Consider the following 22,994-nt stretch of genomic DNA (forward strand, 5'->3'; position numbering starts at 1 on the left):
AATCAGGCTGAAGACATTTCTTGCTCATGGTCCATGAATGAGGCTTTTGGATACTGAACAATGCCTTACAATGGAGAAGTTTAAATCAGGGGTGAAATATTTACATCTGGATTTTATTTTAAATCCAATTGCAAATACTGGCAAAATGATAGTTTTTTTAGAATTATGCAATGAAATTGTATTGGTCACATGAATGAAGGAATATACTAGCTCTATACTTAATTATTCTCCACTTATTACTTGTACTGCATCTTTTCAAATGTTTATGAAAATATTATTAAAAATGAAAATTAAAATATCTGATTGTGGTTTGCAATGCCACCTGGGTATTTTGCAATGACATAATTATGCATGGGATACCTTCTCCATTGCTAAACACACATTGTGAAAATATTTCATTAGAAACCAATCCAACCTTCTTTCCATTTGATTGAGAGCATTCTTCATTTGCTCTTCATACTGCTTGCAACGTTCATCATCCAAATGTATGTGAATTATAGAACCATCCTCCAAAACTGTGTGAAGAAAACCATCACAGTATTTTGCATGGATTATCTTTTTATTGGCCTCCTAAAATGACAAAAGACTGCAGTGAAGAATTCACATTACATGATATTTAAAGGCAAAGTACCAATGGAGAAATAGCCTCCACAAATTCAGCTTACCAAAGGAATCAAGGAGCAGCCTACCCTTTAAAAGTAACATATTAACACTGGGGCTTAGGATCACCCTGAGCTCAATCTAACTTTTATAATAGGACTTGATAAGATTAAACCACTGCTTTGAGCCTTTGTACTATATCACCGATAGGAAAAAGCAAAAGCATAAAGAAAGACAATCCACAATCTTAAAGCAGGCTTCTTATTCAAAAATGCTTTCCTTGTTGGATTTCAACAAAATTAGTTGGATCCAAACTTGATGACCTTTCACACTACATAATTAAAGCACAACAATTCCACTTTAACATCCATGGCAACATCCTCTGAAATCCTGAAAGTTGCAGCTTAGGTAAAGGTAAAGGTTTTCCCCTGACATTAAGTCTAGTCGTGTCCAACTCTGGGGGGTGTTGCTCATCTCCATTTCTAAGACGAAGAACTGGCATTGTATGTAGATGCATCCAAGGCTATGTGGCTGGCATGGCTGCATGTTTTCGAACTGCTAGGTTGGGGCTAATAGCGGGAGCTCACCCCACCCACTGGATTTGAATTATTGACCTTTCAGTCAGCAAGTTCAGCAGCTCAGCGGTTGAACCCACTCCGCCACCGGGGGCTCCCTAGTTGCATCTTATTGTGGCGCATTTACATGTTTTGACCAAAGAGCTCTACTATTTCACCAAACTACAAGCCCAAAGCATGGAGCTGTAGCAGTTAGAGGGATCATAGTGATCTAACTGTACAATGTGAAACTGTTGTTGGTTAGTTTCTCTTAAGTGCCATTGAAATCAATGGAACAAGAGAGTTATGGCTTAAGAACCACAGATTTCAATGAAAACTAAATTTAGCCAACTTATTTGAATCCAACCCAATTCCCTTTCTAGCAGAGATCATTCAAAAGTTCTTCACCTTCAAAATGTATTACTACAGAGTTCCGGTTCATTCAGGAGGCCCTTGCTCTATAAGCTTGAATATGTGCTTAAGAGGCACTGCCATTCCCCAAAGATGTTTATAACACCCCTCATTTTCACTAAGAAGACAAAATTCTGAAAAAAGAATAAGGATTCTATAATGATATCAAATTAGTAAGTTATAGAATAGCAATATGAAACTTCACAATGTATAACATCTGTAAAATCTATAGGATGAAACTGCAGTCAAGAAAATAGTGGTTGGGTTACCCACAGCATCAGTCTGCAAAGATTCATCTTGCGGCTTGGTTTTTATGTCAACAATTCCATCTACATGACGAAATGCAGAATCAGCAAATGCTCTGGAGATGGTCAGTTTCTGTGCCTTCAAACCATTCTTCTGAAGCCACTCCTTGGAATTCACATAAATCTTGACATTTGATTCATGTACTGAGCTGTCAGTTTTGGAAACTGATAGAAAAATGTGACTAAATAAGCATTTCTTTGATAAATCTGATACAGTCAACCCAAAATATATAGAATAATAGAGTTGGATGAAACAAAAATAGGTAATATTTACAGGTGAAACAGGGGGAGACAAAGTGCAACTTGTGGCCTTCAACAGGATTCAAAAAATCCCCATCAATGCCACAAAAGTCTTTTGCAAAACAGGGACAATTCTCCTAGATTTTCAGCCTCCATAGGCCATTTTAGGCACAGAAGAGACTTTTTTTTAAGAAACCGAAAGTGAAAAAAGACCTTTCCATGGTCTTAGATGGTGCATGGTTAAAATACCACACACAGACCTAGAGGCTATGTAGGGACTGAATAAATGTATCTTTGCTTTAGTCAGTGCGTTTCGAGAGAAAAACCTATACATTTTCCTGAAGAACCAATGTTGTCTAGGTAAAGGTAAAGGTTTACCCCTGACATTAAGTCTAGTTGTGTCCGATTCTGGGGGATGTTACTCGGCTCAATTTCTAAGCTGAAGAGCTGGCATTGACTGTAGATGCCTCCAAGGTCATGTGTCCGGCATGACTGCATGGAGTGCTGTTACCTTCCCGCCAAAGCGGTACCTATTCACCTACTCACACTTGCATGTTTTTGAACTGCTAAGTTGGCAGAAGCTGGGGCTAACAATGGGAGCTCACCCCACTCCCCGGATTCAAATCACCGACCTTTTGGTCAGCAAGTTCAGCAACTCAATTGTTTAACCCGCAGCACCACTGGGGGCTCCCTAGAAGTGGACTAAACCACCCAATAAAAACCTTCAAGATCCATGGATCTGTAAATGTCCTGCAACATGGGGGGTGTAATGTCATTCTCATAGGTTTTATATGATCATTGGTCAGCTTGTCAAAGAAGGGTATAGTTACTTTTTGGTAACTAAAGGAGCACTGCTACCTACTTGTCAGAATTTAAGAATGTACACATAGAGTATACAAATGAAATACCTGGAACACATTCAGATTGCTCTAATTCTATCAGAATCCTCTGAACTTGTGTCAATGCATTCCTTGCTTCTTCCAGCTCCTTCCAGATCAGGTATACATCTTCTCTGACACCTGTTCCTGTATTTGAGGACATGGGAGATGTACAGAAATGGAGACAATGAAAGAATTTTCTGAATACTCGGGAATACTCTGAGGTTGTTTGTCATTGCCTTCCTCTGAAATATAGCCTACACCTTGGCAGCCCCTCATCCAAGTCCCTGATCCTGACTGACAAAAAGAGCTTCTCTAGGCATCCACTCTTTACAAAAGACAGTTATGAACAACTACTACAAATTCATTTGGGAAGTAAATACAGAAAGAATGTATTTCAGATTATGCAGATGAAACAATGCCACAGAAGCAAACCATAGCAGCTTTGGTATTATCAGAAACAGAACAAAGAAGTTGTGATTTTATTGGAATTTAAACAATCATGCCTTGATTAATAAAAAAGTATTTTGATCATAGGTCACTAAAGAGAGAAATGTCTCTATTTCTTCCCTATGCCTGCATTGTCTTATATCTTTGAAAAGTTATTCTGAAAGTGAGAGCTGTAGATAGAAACCAGGGGACATGTTTTCTCCTATTAGTTTTTCTCCAGCAGAAGCATTCAATTGATTTACTCTTTTATGTATTAATTTTTGACACGATATGTTTTACAATCTAAGAAATATGCATTCAAATAATAAAGAAACAGAAAGAAAAGAGGAAAGAAAAATTATACAACTAATTCACAATAAGGCTCCAAACCCACCCACCCCCCAAACCTCACTAATGAAAAGAAAAAGAAAATATACTATTGGGTCATTATAGATCCAACTCAATAATCCCACAAAAATTACTAATATCCATAAGTGCAGATTGTTACACTGATTTCATATTACTAAAAATAATCCATTAATTTCAAGAATCATATCTTTTAGACCCCGTGTTGATTTGGCCACTTGGCCATTTGGCCCGTGTTGATTTGGCAACTCAGGCTCCCTAACTATCGAGGCTTCCATGATCACTACTTCATTCCATTTCCAAGTTTGAGCAAACAATGTTTTGCTGCTGTTATCATATATCAAAAAAATAATCCATATTTACTCCCAAGATCTTTATCCATACTGGCCATCAAAAATAATTCCAGTAATTTCACACTGTAACTTTAATTGTTTTGATTAATATATCAATATTAGACAGTAACTTTTTGCCTTTTTAAATGTGAACCACATATGAAAAAGGGGTTCCTCTTATCCAGATATCTCTAATATTGGTATGAAACATCCTGGGATACTTTCAACAACCTATTTGGTGTTCAGTATCCCCTATACATCTGATACATCTTATCTAGGTTTTCTTTTAAAATACTGGCCAAACCAAATGTTCTATCTTTGGACCACTTTTTCATCCTACATCCAAATTAATATTATGCCCAAAACATTAGGTCCACCTTATCATACACCTTTACAGGCTCATCTGGCGCCCCAATGGTACAATGAGTTAAACTCTTGTGCCAGCAGGACTGCTGACCCAAACATTTGTGGTTCTAATCCAAGAAGCAGGGTGAGCTCCCATGTGTGAGCTCTAGCTCCCCATGCAGAGACATGAGAGAAACCTCCCACAGAATGGTAAAACCTCAAACACATGGGTATCCCCTGGGCAACATCCTTGCAGATGGCCAATTCTCTCACACCAAAAGCAACTTGCAATGTCTCAAGTCGCTCCTGACACGGAAAAAAAAAACAGGCTCATCTTCTGATTCTAGTTTCAAAAGCTATTTAAACACTTTTTCTATTACATAATCATCTTCCTTACACAACTCTTAATAAAACTCATTTTCTCTAACTTCCCTTATCTTGATTAAAGCTATCCATAGGTTGCATGTAAGCAAATCAATTAAAACTTTTGCCTTCTTTGAGAAGCATCTCTCTTGATTTAAACTTCCATGTTTCTTGTTCAGAATTTTTTTTAAAAAAATCATAAAACAGTAATCTCCATCTTTTCTGCAGAAAAAGTCTTCCTGCAGTTGGGGGGCTAATATTATTTTAAAGGAAAGCGTCTGTATTATACTGAACTCACGGGAGATCCTTTCTAATGACTTTTAAACTGAGAATGTGCCTTGACTTGATCATACCAAAGATAAGCACAGTAACCAACAACTTCCAAAAGTCTCACAGTTCTAAGCAATATCCATTTCTTCAGGCCTCAAATTCCAATTTGAGATTAGGGACTCCCAAACCGCTCCTTTCCTTAGCATTGCACAGTGTCCTGAATTTTATTCTGGACTTTTTTGCCTGCCAGACCAATCTGGAAATTTCTTTCTACCATTGCACAAATGGTATTCCATTTCTTATAAGAGGGATAGAAAGAAAAACAAAAGCCTTGGCAAAGCATTTGCTTTTATTACTGCAATTCTACCCATAAGGGATGCATTTAACTTTCCCCATTTTTCTAAGTTTAATTTCTTTCCAGACTTTTTCATATTTGTTTTGAAACAATAAACTGTTTTTCTTTGTGATTCTCAAAAATGTAATCCACTTTATCCACTGAAAAAAACTGGAGGAGCAATGGCTTCCTTATCCTCTTCTGAGGTCATGTTTACAGTTAGTCATTTTATTTTGTCACAGTTGATTTTAAACCTGGGGCATGTCCTAAGCACTTTAATTTTTTCCAAAGAGCTTTCAGTGAGTCTGATAGGTTATGTTTCACAAGATTATCTGCATAAACTCTCAGCTTGTTCTTTATTTGTAACCCTCTCCCCTCAGATTCTGTAATTTTGTCTGGTATCTCTCAGTAAAATATCCAATGATAAAATAAACAATAAAAGGGAACAACCTTGTCTGGTTCCCTTCTATATTTCAATCAATCTTGTAGGATCTCTATCCTCAAAAAAGCCCTTGATAAAATCCTTCATAAAAGAGAAAGTCAAAACAAGTCAGGATGGAACCAGGCTAACCTCCTTTGGGAGGGCATTCCCCAGTTGAAGCTTTGATAAGGAGAATGCCCTTTTTCTAATAAGTTATTACGTGTCTTACATTTATCTTCCCAAGCTCTGAGCTTGCAGAACTAGTGCTTCAGTTAGGTTTGATTCTGAATGGCTAGGTCAATTAAAAACAAGTGTGTTCTGCAATGGTATCCCCAAATGCAGTGAAGGCTGAGGGATATTGGCTCAATGGGGTGATGAATCTATCATGGGTTTTATCCAGGGTTCAAAAGCTGGTAAATAGAATCTGCAAATATATATATTTATTTATTTACCACATACATATACCCCACCTTTCTCAACCTCAAAGGGGACTCACAGGCAACTATGTGATGCCTTAAAACAATGTACATTAAAATAAAAATTTTAAAATAGATTTAAAACACATTAAAACATTTTTTTAAAAACATTCAAAAACAATACCTTCACTATTAACCATGCTATCCACAATCATAATCCAGGCCATTCCAGTAGTCATTGAACATAATTCCATATCTATCTATTGCACTACAATTGTTCTCCAAAGGCTTGATCCCAAAGGCTTGGTATTCAGCACCTTGGACGTCTCCACCAGCCTGGATTACCCAAATGAACCTTTTAACGTTTTCTTTGTAAAGGTAAGCAACAAGAAAAATAAAGCTCATAGTTGGCAACAAACAAAGAAGGAGCCCTTGGTGACGCAGTAGGGTAAACCCTTGTGCCGGCAGGACTGATGACTTGAAGGTTGGGTTGCTGATCTAAAGGTTGCCAGTTCGAATCCAACCCGGGGAGGGTGTGGATGAGCTCCCTCTTTCAACTCCAACTCCCCATGCAGGGACATGAAAGAAGCCTCTCACAAGGATGGAAAAACATCAAAACATCCAGGCATTCCCTGGGCAACGTCCTTGCAGATGGCCAATTCTCACACCAGAAGTGACTTGCAGTTCCTCAAGTCACTCCTGACATTAAAAAAAACAAACCAAGAAACAAAACTTCTTCTCAATAGGACAATAGGACCAGTTGCCTGCAAATTGGGAAACACTTCTGAGCCTAAAACTGCCCCAGAAGGTCCAAAAGGACCTAGCAGAATTGCCCCATGTCTCCTAGAGACATGAAGAACATGTTCAAAGAAAAAAAATCAGGAGATGTTGGAGTGATAAAGGCAAACATTCTGTTCTGTTTGCTCCCCTTTCTGCCTATACAATGTGATTAGAGTACTATATTCCACTTCATCTGCCATTCTGTAGAATCCTGGAATTTGCAGTTTCTTGAGAGCCATTTAGAATTCTCATCCAGAGAACTGTCCTGTCTCACCATTGGCTGGAACCCCAGCAATTGCAGGGGCATCACAGTGCAATGATTGTGTAATAGGAAAGGTCCCGGGACACTCTTGCAACATGTGGCCCTCACCAACGAGGATCCTACAAAGAAGGCCAATTGCTCACGTGAGCATAGCATGCAGGAATGTACCACTTCTCAGAGATAATGATCCTTAAGCCACAATTGCTTATGCAGCATCATCCCTATATCCACAGGATCAGTACCTGTGATTTCCTTGATCAACATCCAATAAAACATGGCCTTGCTCTCTCTCTCTCTCTCTCTCTCTATATATATATATATATATATATATATATATATATATATATATATGAGGACCTTCTACACAACACTATGGTACTCTGAGTCTGTAAATCCTCAATTTCAATAGAGTTTGCTGGTATCTGTGATTTCCCATAGCCGTGCCAAGTCTGCAGATACTGGGCCATACCGTACTATATAAGAAATCTTGACATTTGCCACAAGAGTGTAATATGATACTTCTCTGATAATCCTTCACCAAACATCCAACTCATTCTAATGCTGGACATTTGGCTCATAAAAACAGTGCAGTGAAGCAAAAATAAAAATAAAAATAAAAACAGCTGGTCAAAGGTGCTCTCAGGAGTCTTCATACAGTTATTCAGGAGACAAGGCACAACAAAAGACTGCAAAAACAAAAATTACTCTTACTGTTAAATATTGAAGAGCTTGTCCTATTTAAAATTAAATGCACCTGAAAAGGTACACATTTATTATTCTGAGAAAGCAGTAATAGCTTGGATCTCCATTATTAAATTTCAGGATCAGCTTTATTTGTCTGTAATATTAACTTAACTCAATTCAGCGCCAAGGTAATGTAATAGTTTATGATGCTGCAGTGACACTGCAGTTGCTGTAAACAATGTTAAGAATTTATTTTCCTGGCACAGCAAATAATAAAATGGCCACATGCCACACAGTCAATAGCAAAATGTCCCAATTGTGCTCCATTTTGTAGGAAGTCTTGGTTTAAAAAAAAAACCCTTATATCAAACACCAAGGGGAAAGGATGCCAAAACTGCTGTAACTGCGGTTCATCTTGGCTCTCTCACACTGCACAGTTGTAGCCCTATGATAACACTTTACTCACAAAGCCTTGATCTGTCATTTGGTGAGGTCTCTGGCAAAGAATCTTAAATAGACCTCCCTAAACTGCAAATTCTATTGCCTAAAATGGAATAACAAGGTTGCAATTCAGTTGTGTGAAAGGGCTCAGAAACTGAAACTACACAAACGCACTGTTTCTAATAATAACAATCACACTGCCCCCTGTCTCTCTCCCTATTATTGTGCCATTTTAATGTGTTATTGTATACTGCCATCTCCTGGGAATTTTATTTTTCTTTTAAATGAAGAAGAAAACTAACCTCCTAAAATTTAACTTGCTCATATACATTTTTAAGACAGTAATATACAACTGTTAAAATATGATGAAATCTCCATCTAGTCTTACTTATAAGCAAGGTATCATTCGCTAGTTGACTTTTTACTACCCAGTGATAACACTACAATAATTATGACAATACATTTGGATTCCTTCTCTCAGTTTTTAGGTTCTAAGCACAACGTACAAAATAGAAACTTAAAGAATTCACATTTCATGGACAAAACTCCCTATTGGATATTGTACCAAACATTTGGTCGGCAATCGTATGCCAATTTACTCAGGAGCAAGATTCCTGGAATTTCGTGAGAAATTTGTTTGTAAATAAACATAAGATCAGAATGACTGGGGGAAACCAAAAACTAGTGATAAAGCAATTTACTAATTTTATAATGACATGATAAACTTTTTAAAAGTTTATACCTGGCACCCAGTGAACCTTCTTGAAGAAGGTTTCTGATACGTGTGGCAGCACCAACACATAAAATATCCTTTCTACAAGTAGTACTTGGACAGCATATATGAATACTTTCCTCATCTCCAGCAAGGGGTTTCCCAGTTTCTTGGCCTATTTTGACATCCAGCATGGTAATACTAATTATTTTCAGGTGCATTTAATATAAAATAGATTAAGCTCTAGGAGTTTGATTTCAGTGTCAGGACTTAACTAAGTCAATTGTTCTCTTTTCACTGAAAAGTCCAGAGCGACTAACCCCAATTCTTCATTTCAGCAGCCTCATTTAGATGCTCAGAACTTAATTTTGTTGTCAAATAACTGCAAATCAGACCTACCACAAATCCCAAGAGTTCTGTGGATAAGGCCAGGTCTGTGCATTAGACAACTCTTTACGATAATAGGAAATTGGCCAGATATTTATTTATTTATTTATTTATTTATTTACAGTATTTATATTCCGCCCTTCTCACCCCGAAGGGGACTCAGGGCGGATCACATTATGTACATATAGGGCAAACATTCAATGCCCATAAACACATTGAACCGAGACAGAGACAACAGACAGACGCAGAGGCAATTTAACCTTCTCCTGATGGGATGTTCGATTCTGGCCACAGGGGAAGCAGCTGCTTCATCATCCACTCTGATGGCACTTCCTCACTTCCTCATTCCAACGTTGTAAATTAGTTAAACTTGCCTCCCCACTTTTATAAGTGCTACCTTATTTCCTACTTGATAGATGCAACTATCTTTCGGGTTGCTAGGTCAGCAACGAGCAGGGGCTATATTTTATTTTTAATTGAAGGGTGCTCACCCTGCCATGGGCTGGCCTCGAACTCATGACCTCATGGTCAGAGTGGTTTATTGCAGCAGCTGTTTACCAGCCTGTGCCACAGCCCGGCCCCATTTATCTGTGCAGTGCAACACAGATAAACGTTTTCTTGTGGCATAAGATATTGATGGGTCCATTGCTGACCCTCTTTCTATGCATGTATTACAACGAATTAATTTTGTACTAGAAAAAATGTTTAATACATGTAGACATTTGCTCCTACTATGTCTCTGTGGCTTGAAACTTAAGTGATGGTCAACAAGGCTAGATCTTACATGCCATTACTGTAGCAAAAGAATTTATACTCCATGAGTAGACAGACAAATGTTTGCTATCCATTGCTCGGTGGTCAAGGGAGATTTATCCATGTATAAAAATGTATTTCACTAGGGTTGCCATAGCTTTGATTTGGTTAAATTTTACCCAAATTCTAGGTATGCCACCAGTGCCCATTTGGGCTACTATGTGGCCTTCATTTTTGTGCCCTAGAATGCCCCTCTCACTTTAAAAAATGCTCTTCAGGAGGCATCATGCGCAAGGAACCGATCTCTGCATCACACTGCATTCTAGGATTATCACATATCACCACCAGCTGGTGAATCATTTCACATTGCTAAACTCATTTTTCCATCTTTTAACTACAATTGTACACCTGCTGTTGCCAAAACTATGTAATCAATGTGAACTGTGTTTCTTCCTCAACTATTTAAATTACTCCAGTCATTGTTGCATAGAAACAGATAACATCATCCATAACAATTGCTTACGACATCAATATCTTCATTATCCATCAACACCCATAATTACATCAAGCTATTACGCAGCTATGGGAAGCAACTTGGAGAACAGCAAGCTTCGCTCATGTTGGCTATCAAACTATTGATTATCCCTCTAACTTCTAGCATCTTGCCAAGAAGAGGCTGTAAACCAAAACATTATGCTGGAGTTGGCAGGACACCTATTAGCTCATATGCATACACCCCAGTTCTTAGCATGTTTTCTTGGCAGTGACTCCCATCAAGCAACTCATTTCCTCAGAAGTGCAGCTTTATAGTCCATCAGGGTACTAGCGGCAAGCTATGCTTGCCAGAGAATATAGTCACCCAATGTACAGGTTATTCCAATTGGTCTGAAAGATTTAGCTCAGTGCAGCGCATGCTTTTCCCACTGTTCTTTTGCAAAGCCTTGATAAAAACAACAGACTGAAAAGGTTTATTTTATCAGGTCTTAATCAGAGAGAGCAAGTCAAATATCACTATCTCATCTCCTTTGGGCATCTGCAATTTAACAGCAAACAAATCATACATTGGCCAGAATTAATTGGGTGTGAAAATGGAATGTTTAAACCTCTTTACTGTTCATTTAATCAACTGCATTGTTAGAAGAAAAACACAGAATGTGCAGCATAAGGTACTAGACTTCAATTTTCTTGCACATGCTGGATATGTTAGATCACCAATAAGGCTAGTTTTGTTCATGTTTTACAAATGCGGGAACTATCGTGGTATCTCCATCTAACCTCCGCTGGGAAAATCCTCGCAAGAATCCTTGCAAACCACCTTCTCCCTGTCTCAGAAGAAGACACCCTCCCAGAATCCCAAAATGGCTTCCGCCCCTCCAGAGGAAAAGTGGACATGATCTTCACTGCACAACAGCTCCAAGAAAAATGCAGGGAACAAAATCAACCTCTGTACATGGCATTCATTGACCTTGCAAAGGCATTCGACAGAATGAATCGCACCGCTCTCTGGACCATCCTCCACAAAATCGGGTGCCCTGTCAAATTTGTGAACATCCTGCGGCTCCTCCATGATGACATGACAACAACAGTCTTGGACAGCAATGGCTCCCAAAGTGACCCATTTAAGGTGGAATCGGGTGTCAAGCAGGGATGTGTTATTGCCCCTACCTTATTTTCCATCTTCATTGCTATGATACTTCACCTTGTTGATGGGAAGCTTCCCACCGGAGTGGAAATCATCTATCGGACAGATGGCAAGCTATGTAATCTCAGCAGACTGAAAGCCAAAACCAAGGTCACCACAACATCTGTTATAGAATTCCACTATGCCGATGACAATGTAGTCTGTGCTCATTCAGAAGAAGACCTACAAGCCACTCTAAACACCTTCGCAGAAGCATACGAGAAGCTTGGCTTCTCACTGAACATCGAGAAAACCAAAGTGCTCTTCCAACAGGCACCAGCTAATCCCTCTGCAATGCCAGGAATACAGCTTAACGGTGTAACATTAGAAAACGTTGACCATTTCTGCTACCTTGGCAGCCACCTCTCCACAAAAGTCAACATCGACACTGAAATACAACACCGCCTGAGCTCTGCGAGTGCAGCATTTTTCCATATGAAGCAGAGAGTGTTTGATGACTGGGACATCCGTAGAGATACCAAGGTGCTTGTTTATAAAGCCATTGTCCTCCCAACCCTGCTCTACGCCTACGAAACGTGGGCGGTCTACAGACATCACACCCAACTCCTGGAGTGTTTCCATCAGCATTGCCTCAGAAAAATCCTGCAAATCTCTTGGGAAGACAGGCGGACAAATGTCAGCATGCTTGAGGAAGCAAAGACCACCAGCATTGAAGCGATGCTCCTACGCCATCAACTCCGCTGGACTGGCCACGTTGCCCGAATGCCCAATCACCGTCTCCCAAAGCAGCTACTCTACTCCGAACTCAAGAACGGGAAACATAATGTTGGTGGGCAGGAAAAGAGATTTAAAGATGGGCTTAAAGCCAACCTTAAAAACTGTGGCATAGACACTAAGAACTGGGAAGCCCTGGCCCTTGAGTGTTCTAGTTGGAGGTCAGCTGTGACCAGCAGTGCTGCAGAGTTCGAAGAGGCATGAATGGAGGGCTTAAGGGAGACACGTGCCAAGAGGAAGGCCCGTCAAGCCAACCCTGACCGGGACCGCCTTCCACCTGGAAACCGATGTCCTCACTGCGGGAGAACATGTAGATCAAGAATAGGTCTCTTCAGCCATCTACGGATCCATCCCCAAGATAGCGAAGATGGAGGACCATCATCCTCGAACTACGAGGGATCGCCTAAGTAAATTCTGTTTTTTTCCTACTGCACAAAAAGCCAAATTGCTGGTCACAAGGAAATACGTCCTGCAACATGTATTATTTTGCATGTATTATTGTCACATCCTAGAAAGCAACAAAGGCAGCCTCACCAAGACACTGACTGAAGATACACTGGAATAGTCCTTGAAGTATGAAGTCGCTGTGGATCCAACTATAATTGACTAGTTTATACAATGGTGCAAGCCCCTTAAAACACTGGTGATAAAGAAGTACTTTGTAGGTAACAGTAAACCTTACAGCCACAGCATGAAAGGAGTGCTGGATGCAGTTGGCAATGCCTGTAGCAACACAACTAGATCCAAAGAAGCTAGACAGATCTTTAAATATGGATCCTCTTGATCATAGACAGAGCAGTCAGGAAGTTGATCCCAATACTATGCAATTCATATAAGGCTATAAAGACTAAAAGACAAAAAATAGGCATTCTAATTGTTCCTATTTCTCATCTATTTAAGAAATAAACTTGTTCACTAGGATTAAATTCATAATTAAATTCATAATTAAATTCACAAAATGTGTGGTTGTGCTCACATGGAGGCTGAAAAAGAAGGTCATAGAATCACAGAGTTGGAAGAGACCTCGTGGGACATCCAGTCCAACCCACTGCCAAGAAGCAGGAAAAGCACATTCAAAGCACCCCCGACAGACGGCCATCCAGCCTCTGTTTAAAAGCTTTCAAAGGAGGAGCCTCCACCACACTCCGGGGCAGAGAGTTCCACTGCTGAACAGCTCTCTCTCACAGTGAAGAAGTTCTTCCTAATGTTCAGGTGGAATCTCCTTTCCTGTAGTTTGAAGCCATTGTTCCGCATCCTAGTCTCCAGGGCAGCAGAAAACAAGCTTGGACCCTCCTCCCTATGACTTCCCCTCACATATATACATGGCAATCATGCCTCCTCTCAGACTTCTCTTCTGCAGGTTAAACGTGCCCAGTTCTTTAAGCCACTCCTCATGGGGCTTGTTCTCCAGACACTTGATCATTTTAGTCGCCTTCCTCTGGACACATTCCAGCTTGTCAACATCTCCCTTAAATTGCAGTGCCAAGAATTGGACAGAAAGACTTTGTAAAGAGCACAAGAAGTGACATTTAGGGATAGCCATTGTGTCAGTGAGGTAGGGCTGCTCAAGAACATTACTTTCTGTATCTGTATACATTTGTGAACACTGTAAGGTCAACAACTGCTACAGAGAAGAAAGGACTTTTCAAGATAGGTGGTCAAGAAGCCCTGCTTTGAGTCAGACCATCACAAATACTGGATTCCAACTCACATATCTGCACTCAGCTTTTTGTGATATAGGGAATGACCTTACATTAGCATTACCAGACTGAATACCTTCCGTGAAGCCTTAGTAGCAAACATTTTTTGTAAGATCCACCAGTTCTACTGAAGTCTACTAGTCTGCACTATCACTGCAACTCATGTTTGTGCACTTTAAAAATACATCTTTATTTCTCTCTTCTCACACACACTCACACACCTTTTCTTGCATGCAAAATCCAGCCACTATTTTAAAATAAAATAAAATCATCGGCTCAATACATCCTTTCAAGAAGAACTCTTATCAAAAGCCTGTATAAAAAGCAAGTCAAACATATCATCCAGTATCTTTTCTGCAGTCAATAATGCTCTCTTTCTCTTTTAAAGCATCCTGATGGATCTGGAGCTCTCTAACTGGTCAGCTATGACATCACAAGACCACTGCTATAATGCTACGTAAATGCCCAAGACTCATTGTGTTCCCTTTTAATGTGTAAATGCTGCTCTGTAAAAGCAATCAGACACGGCCCACAAAGCATTTCGTGGAGATTACTGCACTTCTGGGCTGATTAAAATCACTCTGCAATTCAGTGAAAGCATGAAGGGGCATCGGCATAATTTGAAGAGCCAAAGCCGCAGCAGCTTTCAGTCTGCCCATTGAAATAGAAACAGGATGCCTAGGGAACAGAATAAAGGAAGGTCCCTCCTCACAATGGAACTGAGTGGAGCTGGGTAAGATGTGAGCAATTACTACAATGCAGCTGAACTAAATTAAAGAGTAAGGAATTAAAAGAGCAACCCTCTTAAGAAACTTCACAGTCTGAGCCGACCTCTCAATAAAAATCAAGAGCAACTTCCAAGAAAGGAGGAAATACTGGCATTCTCCTTCTGCCAATATTTCATGTAATTTAAAAATATATATTTGTTATTTCCCAGCTTCTGCATGGTATTCCTGCAAGCCCCCAGCTTCGTCTTGACCCTACTCTGCTTCAAAGGCTTAAATTGATTTAGGTAAATATTTGGCTGACTTTGAGAGCAAGCTCTTGCAATAAAATCAGCTTACAATTAAAAGTATTTTTCAGAAACAAAACAACACAAAACGATGAAGCATACATTAGAAAAAAGAACACCAGATTAAAACACACATATAGTACAACCCTTGTATCCACAAGATTTACATTCCTGAACTTCCTGTGGAAATAGGAGACTGTGGATTATAGCGAATTCTATTGAAATGAACAACAACGTATCCTTTCTAGGAATTTGCTAGGTTTTCTATTGTGACTCTATAGTATCTTCCAACAGACTCATATAATACAATCACCTGGAGGGCTAGATATATAAATTAACCCTGATGAGGACCTTAGTAGACCAAAAGTGAACATCAGTAAGCAATAAGATTCAGAGAAAAATTCAAACACTAATTCCAAATGTGTTTCAGAGAAGGAAAGATTCAGTTGCAGGAGACAAGTTGTAACAAAGCTCTTCCTTGAGCACTTCTGTAATCCAGATGATGCTACAGATTACAACCATTAGCATTGCACCATTGAGAGCTATACATTGTGCAGAGCGGTCCATTAAGTGTATGGCTTGGATTCACATTGTCTGAAAAACCATAGCCCCTGTGTAAGCCTGGCTAAGTTTTAAGATCTTTAGGAAAAATATTTTATTGGTCTCTAGAGAAGGGTCCCGTAGTTGTGGAGCAATTGATATCACCTCCTCCTTCCCTCACTCAGAAGGAGCAAGATGCTGTCAATATCAACACAGTATCTTTCTCCTTCTGTCACAACTTTGGCATTCTTTCCTTTCCTCTCCCCTAGACGTGTTAAAGAAGCATTCTACCTGTCCATCTTTGCTCCAGTTAACTACATACCAGTTCTCCAATTTCCCCAATATTTAAAATCAAACTATTGAAATCTTGAATATTGTATGTAAGGACAACAAACAGCAATTAAATTCTTTTTGTTTTACCTATAGGCAGACTTCCTTTCAGTTTTCTTGAATTCTGGGCAGTTAAATACTTTTCATCCTCTTCAGTCACTGAAGTTTCCATCATGACCACATAATCAGTTCTTTCAGCAAATGCATGGAACCTGAAGGATAAATATTTTAGAATATAATCTAAGGAGATAAAAATCTATCCAGAGTGATATAGTAAGTTACAGTGCCAAACCAAGAGCAAGACGACCAATGTTCCCAATCCCACTGAGTACTTAGGTCCACTACATCGTAGACTAATCATTCACCATCTTCCAACCAAACACATGTGATAAGAAAAGGGAGATACTGTTGAGCAGATAAAAGGGAAGAAGAACCACATATCCCATCTTGAGCTTCTTGGAAAAATTAAAAGTTTATAAATAAATCTAATTACTTCAATCAGTCTTCAAACCAGCACTATCATGCCCATATGCATCAAAAGAAATAGTATTGTAAAATGTCCTAAAATAAGCATGCCAAAATACATGTTGAATATCTCTTATAAAAAATGCTTGGAACCAGGCATATTTTGGATTTTGGAGTACGTGTATTTGTATATATATACGTATATAAGGAGATATCTTGGAGATCCAAATCTAAACACCGAATTCATTCATTAATTTTTCATATATCTTATACACAAAGCCTGAATTTAATTTTATACTATAAATTTAATAACTGTGTGCATGAAATAAAATTTGTATACACTGACCCAGCAGAAAGCAAGTGTTGCTATCTCAGTTACCCGTGTGGAGAATTTTGGATTTTGGAGTATTTGGGATTTCAGAATTTCGAACAAGAGATGCTCAGTCTATAAAAATTAGAAAGTAATATTTACAACATTTACTTATTTTCTTAATTATGTGTGCTGTATTAGCAACATGGAACTTCTGAAAGTTTTTATAAGTCACAGCTTTCTCATCTGGCATACAAACACACTGGCTTCGTAACACATGAATGGACATATCTGGCAAGATGTTGAGAACTGTTCTTCAGGGGTCCCTCCAGCATGGTTTTCCCCACCCACACAGCCTCCCCCTTGAACTAGAGTTCAGAGGCAGCCTGATACATGGTAGATAGTTTAAGACTGCAATGCCCACTATCACTGGCTGGGGATCATGGGAGCTGGAAAGCAACCCAATTGCATCAGGCTGTTCTAATGGTTCACTAGAAGAGAAGGTGTAACAGTTTTTATTCTATCATCAGGAGCTCAAATATTACTCACTGTTGTTCATGTACCATAATTATTCCAGGAATGCTAACTCAGGGGTTACTGTTTTGACTGCAAACCTAAAAAATGCTTGAGGCCCCACCATTTTAGTTAACATTATTCACAGAGAAAGAGAGATGCACCAACAAAAATACCAGATCATCAAGCAGATCTCAAGAAGCCTACTTATTTGGACTGTCAGAATTCCCCAACAAGAAAAATCAAGGGATTTTGGAAATTTATGTCTCTTTTTTAAAGTAACTTTTCCAAGCCCTGCTTTGAAGTCATTCTTTGTCACAAACAATTTGCAATTTATGTGAAAATAATACCAAAAAAAACCCCCAGTGCGACTGTAAATATTCCTGTATCATTCTCCAAACATATTTATAGTTTGAAATTATTACATTTACCTCCTACCTGCCAGTGGTCAGTTGGCTCAGCTCCTTCAAGAAAGTGATGGTGTCTTCTTCTCTAGCATTGAAAGATACAGAATGGACCGGGCATGAGATCTGTGATATCTTCTCCAATAGCAAATGCCTTGTGCATTCCAGCATATCACCCACGACAAAATAGTAGACTGCTTCTGTCTGTGAAGGGAAAGGGAATCAGTAAACATCACAGCAGGCTTTCAGTCCAAAGGGTTGTATAAAAAGGTAATGGTAAAGGTTTCCCCTGACATTAAGTTCAGTCGTGTCCGACTCTGGGGGTTGGTGCTCATCTCCATTTCTAACCTGAAGAGCCAGCATTATCCATAGACATCTCCAAGGTCATGTGACCGGCATGGAATGCCATTAACTTCCCACAGAAGCGGTACCTATTGATCTACTCACTTTTGCATGTTTTTGAACTACTAGATTAGCAGATGCTGGGGCTAATAGCAGGAGCTCACTCTGCTCTCTGGATTCGAACTGCCAACCTTTTGGTCAGCAAGTTCAGAAGCTCAATGGTTTAACCCGCTGTGCCACTGGAGACTCCAAGGGTTGTATAATGAGTGCCAAACTACTAGGATCTCCCTCTCTCTTCCCTATACAGCCCCTTCCACACAGCTGTATAAAATCCACATTGAACTGGATTATATGGCAGTGTGGACTCAGATAATTCAGTTCAAAGCAGATAATGTAGATTATCTGTCTTGATATTCTGGGTTATATGCCTGTGTGGAAGGGCCCCTAAGTTGTCATGACAGCCAATAAATCAAAATGCAAGAAAACTTTGGAAATGGTTTCTGGCACAGCAGAGGCAAAAGCCAGACACTCTGTGTGTGTGTGTGTGTGTGTGTGTGTGCGTGTGCAAGTTGCCTTAAAGGCTAGCTTAGTGTGTGTACTTCTGTGATTGTCCAGCTGCCATAAACACCACAGCTACTTGCAGAATTCAGCTTACTAAAGATTTCAGCAAGCAACCAGCCTTTAGGCCTGTAATGAAAAATTTGAAAGCACAGGTGATTTGAAATTTGAATGTCAGGAGATTCCAGAGCTAGAACAGCAATGTATGCACATGTTTGCACAAACATTACTACATAAGATGACCTACAAGCACTGGTTTTTTTTGACGACTTCCTTGAATGTTCATAACAACTAAACTAGCCTCACCCACTGAATGCAAACACTGGGCTCTCCAGGACAAGAACGTAAAACTCTTCTTGCCTGGGATATAATGTTGCCTGAACAATAAGATTTTCCTAGAGGTATTAACTCTATGTGCATCCCTCTCTAACTCAACTGCTTCAATGTGCCTTCTGCCTTACCTTTGATAACCCAAAAGGTAATGCTGAAGTTATGCTGTCCATATTTAGGTTTTTTTTTGGATACACTCAAGCATATTAACAAAAGTTTCCTTTCTTGAAATAGAAATAGTATCTGACATATATACTTGAGAAGGACGACAAAGACCATGGTAATGCTTATCTTAGTTTACTAAACTAAGATATGCACAAGATGTTTTTTCATGCTTTGCATCTTATTTCACAAGGCTGAGAGCCACAGGCCCTGGGGCCCAATCCAGCCCTCTAGAGTTCCTCAGAGAGCCATTCCTAGCTTTCATATAGGTTTTTCCCCACTCAAAATGCACACTTACCCTCAGGAACCGCAAGTAAGAGTTTTCAGTGATAATACATTGATACTTTTGGTTCCACTGTTTGGGGGTCCTTCAGACGACTAGAATGCAATCACTGGGCATCATTTTGGAACTGAATTTGATCCTTGGGATGGAAGAAGACACTCGTCCTTGGGCAATATAGCAATCAAGCTAGGAAGTCTGTAATTTTCAACCATATTTTGAAATCCAAAATATTGTACTACTGTAGATTTAATATCCTGTGTGGATATCTGATCCTCCACCCACCCTTCCAAGCAGATTATAATAGTTTCTTGGCCTTGCTGGACAAAAACACGATTAAGTCTCCCGTTGGGGAGATGGTGGCGGGGTATAAATAAAGTTTTATTATAAGTACAGTCTTCCTACTTTATTTGTGGTTTGTTTGAAGGGAATGCCTAGGTATGGAAAAGGCTCATGCAGCACCCCACTTAAGAAGCTGGTACAGTAGAATCTCACTTATCCAACATGAACGGGCTGGCAGAACGTTGGATAAACGAATATGTTGGATAATAAGGAGAGATTAAGGAGAAGCCTATTAAACATCAAATTAGGTTATGATTTTACAAATGAAGCACCAGAACATTATGTTATACAACAAATTTGACAGAAAAAGTAGTTCAATATGCAGTAATGCGATGTAGTAATTACTGTATTTAATAATAATATAATAATAATAATAATAATAATAATAATAAGTTTATTTGTATCCCGCCTCCATCTCCCCCAAAGGGGACTCGTGGCGGCTTACAGCAAAATCAAAATACAAACAATGATAAAATATAAAACATCAGGACAAAAACAAAACCAATAAAAAATATACACAATAAGTTAAAAACACAACGCAGAATTAAAACATCAGGTTAAAAACAATGAGGTTGCAATAGTGGATAAGCAAAGTGTACGGTGCACATTATGGGTATCAAATTCATAAATAGATAAAGTGCATTAGAATCATTTAAGGTCACATTTACGAATTTAGCACCAAAATATCACAATGTATTGAAAACATTGACTACAAAAATGCGTTGGATAATCCAGAACGTTGGATAAGCGAATGTTGGATAAGTGAGACTCTACTGTATATGATTATTTGAACCTGGTCTGCTTTTCAAACCATCCTGGGAAGATTGAAACAATGTTTCTGTTTTTGGAATGCAATACTTCTATGCACATATGATATTGGTAAGCACCAGCATGCAGTATGACTTGAAAGAAATTCCTTCTAAAGAATGCCCACATTCTTTTATTAGCGTTTAGCACATTCATAATTCATCCCTATAGCATTTGCAATCTCCATTCCCAGTGGGATATCCTTAATCATAACGTAAGACTTCTGAAAATGTACACGAGATTACCATATCATCAAACAATGCCTCCAAGAGAGCTTCTGTGGGGCCAGTGTGGCAAACAGCTGGCACATGGTCCATCATCCAGAGCCACTCAATGGCAGCTTCTATGGTTTCCTCTGTAACAGGAACGGCACTGTCCTGCCACTTCACAAAATCTTGAGCCCCTCTGAAAAAAGAGAGGAGCTAAAATACTCCGAGGAAATACTATACTGTCTCGTAATGCAACACTTGTGAGTTAAGAGGAAGTGGATAATACATACACCCCCATCCAAGTAACAGCCCGACAATTCTTGGGATCACAGAAGAGAGTAGCTTTATCCAGCGTCTAGACTGACATATGATCTGGATGCCAAATGTCCAGAAAATGTCAGCAGACTTTCTCAGACAAAATCACTTGGATACACATTAAATGACAAAGTCCTCCTCATTCTCCCAGTCTAAAAGCGGACTATGAAAAAAGGAGGGGACTTTAGATCAAACACGTTTGTGCTAAAGGGTTTATTCTCAGATAGTTTATTCTAGGTTTCTTGCAAACTGTAACAGTGGCAATGTCCCCATCCCACCCCAGGTTTACTGGAGACCAAAGATGCATCTACACTGTACAATTAATGCAGTTTGACACCACTTTACCTGCCATGGCTCAATGCTATAGAATCCTGGGGTTTGTAGGCACCAGGACTATTTGGCAGAGAAGACTAAAGACCTTGTAAAACTATAAGTCACATTATTCCACAGCATGGAGCCATGGTGTCAAACTTCATTCTAGATACTTGTGACATTTAAACAATTTTTACTTTATGCTTCTCTAGCTTTAAAATATTATCTCACTGAACATCAAGCTTCAAAAGTCAGTGAACCTAAGGGAGAGTCATCATGTACAGTATACAACCAATATGATATTAATCCCCCGGTTACTGATTCCACAGTTACTTTCATTAAAAAATGGATCCCTCTTGTGTCATAGGCAAAGTATCTCAACCCAAGGCTACACTGTTGTGTCCCAAACAGTAATGACCATTGCCATACCCGTCAACGGTCCTGATTTGGCAGAGGCAGACCCACTTTTTTGCCCCACTTTTTCCCCACTTGTTGCCCCAAAATTATCTGTTTTGGTCTCTTTCTCCCACCTTTCTCCTTTGACCTGAGATTATGTCAATAACTGCAAACTGAGTTCAACATGCGAAACCAGCTAACATTCAATTCACTGAGGAGGAGGAGAAGAGAGGAGGAGATGCCATTTTTCCCTTTCCTGTAGGATCAGGCAAAAGCAAACTGCTGCAGTCTCTCATGGTTTACATGTATCCTTCCTTGTTGATAACTTTCAATAGACATATACATCTGTTGCATTTCCAGACTATTTGTCTCCACTGATTGCTTGTCCCCATTGCAGCTTACAGTATTCTAAAAAATTCAGGAATGAAGAATGAAAAACTTACTGAATGAGATTAAATTTGGTGATCTGGATCACTTGCTGTCTGATTACCATTGAAAGTGCTTCTCTGCACAGATCAAACTCAGCTCTAGAAGCAACACCAAAATCCATAACAATGGTAATGCTCTGTTCTTGAATCACCCCAAATATTTGCCGGCTTTCAGTGGTCAACCACTCCATTCTTTGTTTATATAGTTCAATAGCTTCAGTAAGACAATCCACAAAATCAACGAGTAGATCTTTTTTGGCTGTCAACTGTATTTAAATAAAAACAATTTCAAAAGCATGAGAAGTGCATACGTTGTCCAATCTTTTGATGTCTCAAGATGCGGACATCACTGATTAATATACCTAATAGATCAATGAGGGCAGAAGAAACTGGGGCCCTTCAAATGTTGATCTACAATTTCTATTAAGCCAAGTCATCTTGCCCAATGTCAAGGAATGGTAAAGAGTTGCACTCCAAAGACATTTGGAGTGTCAGTTTCCTAGTCCAGAATAAAAACTACACTGTGTTTCATGTAAATAC

At 39.2% G+C, this 22,994-nt stretch overlaps 1 protein-coding gene across 4 annotated transcripts in view; it reads right to left on the reverse strand.

Moving 5' to 3' along the window:
* vwa3b (von Willebrand factor A domain containing 3B) overlaps positions 1-22,994 on the reverse strand; it is an 86,524-nt gene that overhangs the window by 43,970 nt on the left and 19,560 nt on the right. For 3 of the 4 annotated variants that reach the window (XM_062975372.1, XM_062975373.1, XM_062975371.1), the window contains exons 5-11: positions 22,470-22,720; positions 21,040-21,199; positions 18,008-18,177; positions 16,372-16,493; positions 3,019-3,135; positions 1,839-2,035; positions 416-570 (exon numbers count right to left, since the gene is read on the reverse strand). In XM_062975372.1, coding sequence (XP_062831442.1) covers positions 416-570; positions 1,839-2,035; positions 3,019-3,135; positions 16,372-16,493; positions 18,008-18,177; positions 21,040-21,199; positions 22,470-22,720 — 1,172 coding nt within the window. The remainder of the gene's footprint in view (positions 1-415; positions 571-1,838; positions 2,036-3,018; positions 3,136-16,371; positions 16,494-18,007; positions 18,178-21,039; positions 21,200-22,469; positions 22,721-22,994) is intronic. The other variant, XM_062975375.1, reaches the window with a different exon arrangement.

Source organism: Anolis carolinensis, chromosome 3 (assembly GCF_035594765.1).
Source record: "Anolis carolinensis isolate JA03-04 chromosome 3, rAnoCar3.1.pri, whole genome shotgun sequence".
NCBI classification, from domain to species: Eukaryota; Metazoa; Chordata; class Lepidosauria; order Squamata; family Dactyloidae; genus Anolis; species Anolis carolinensis.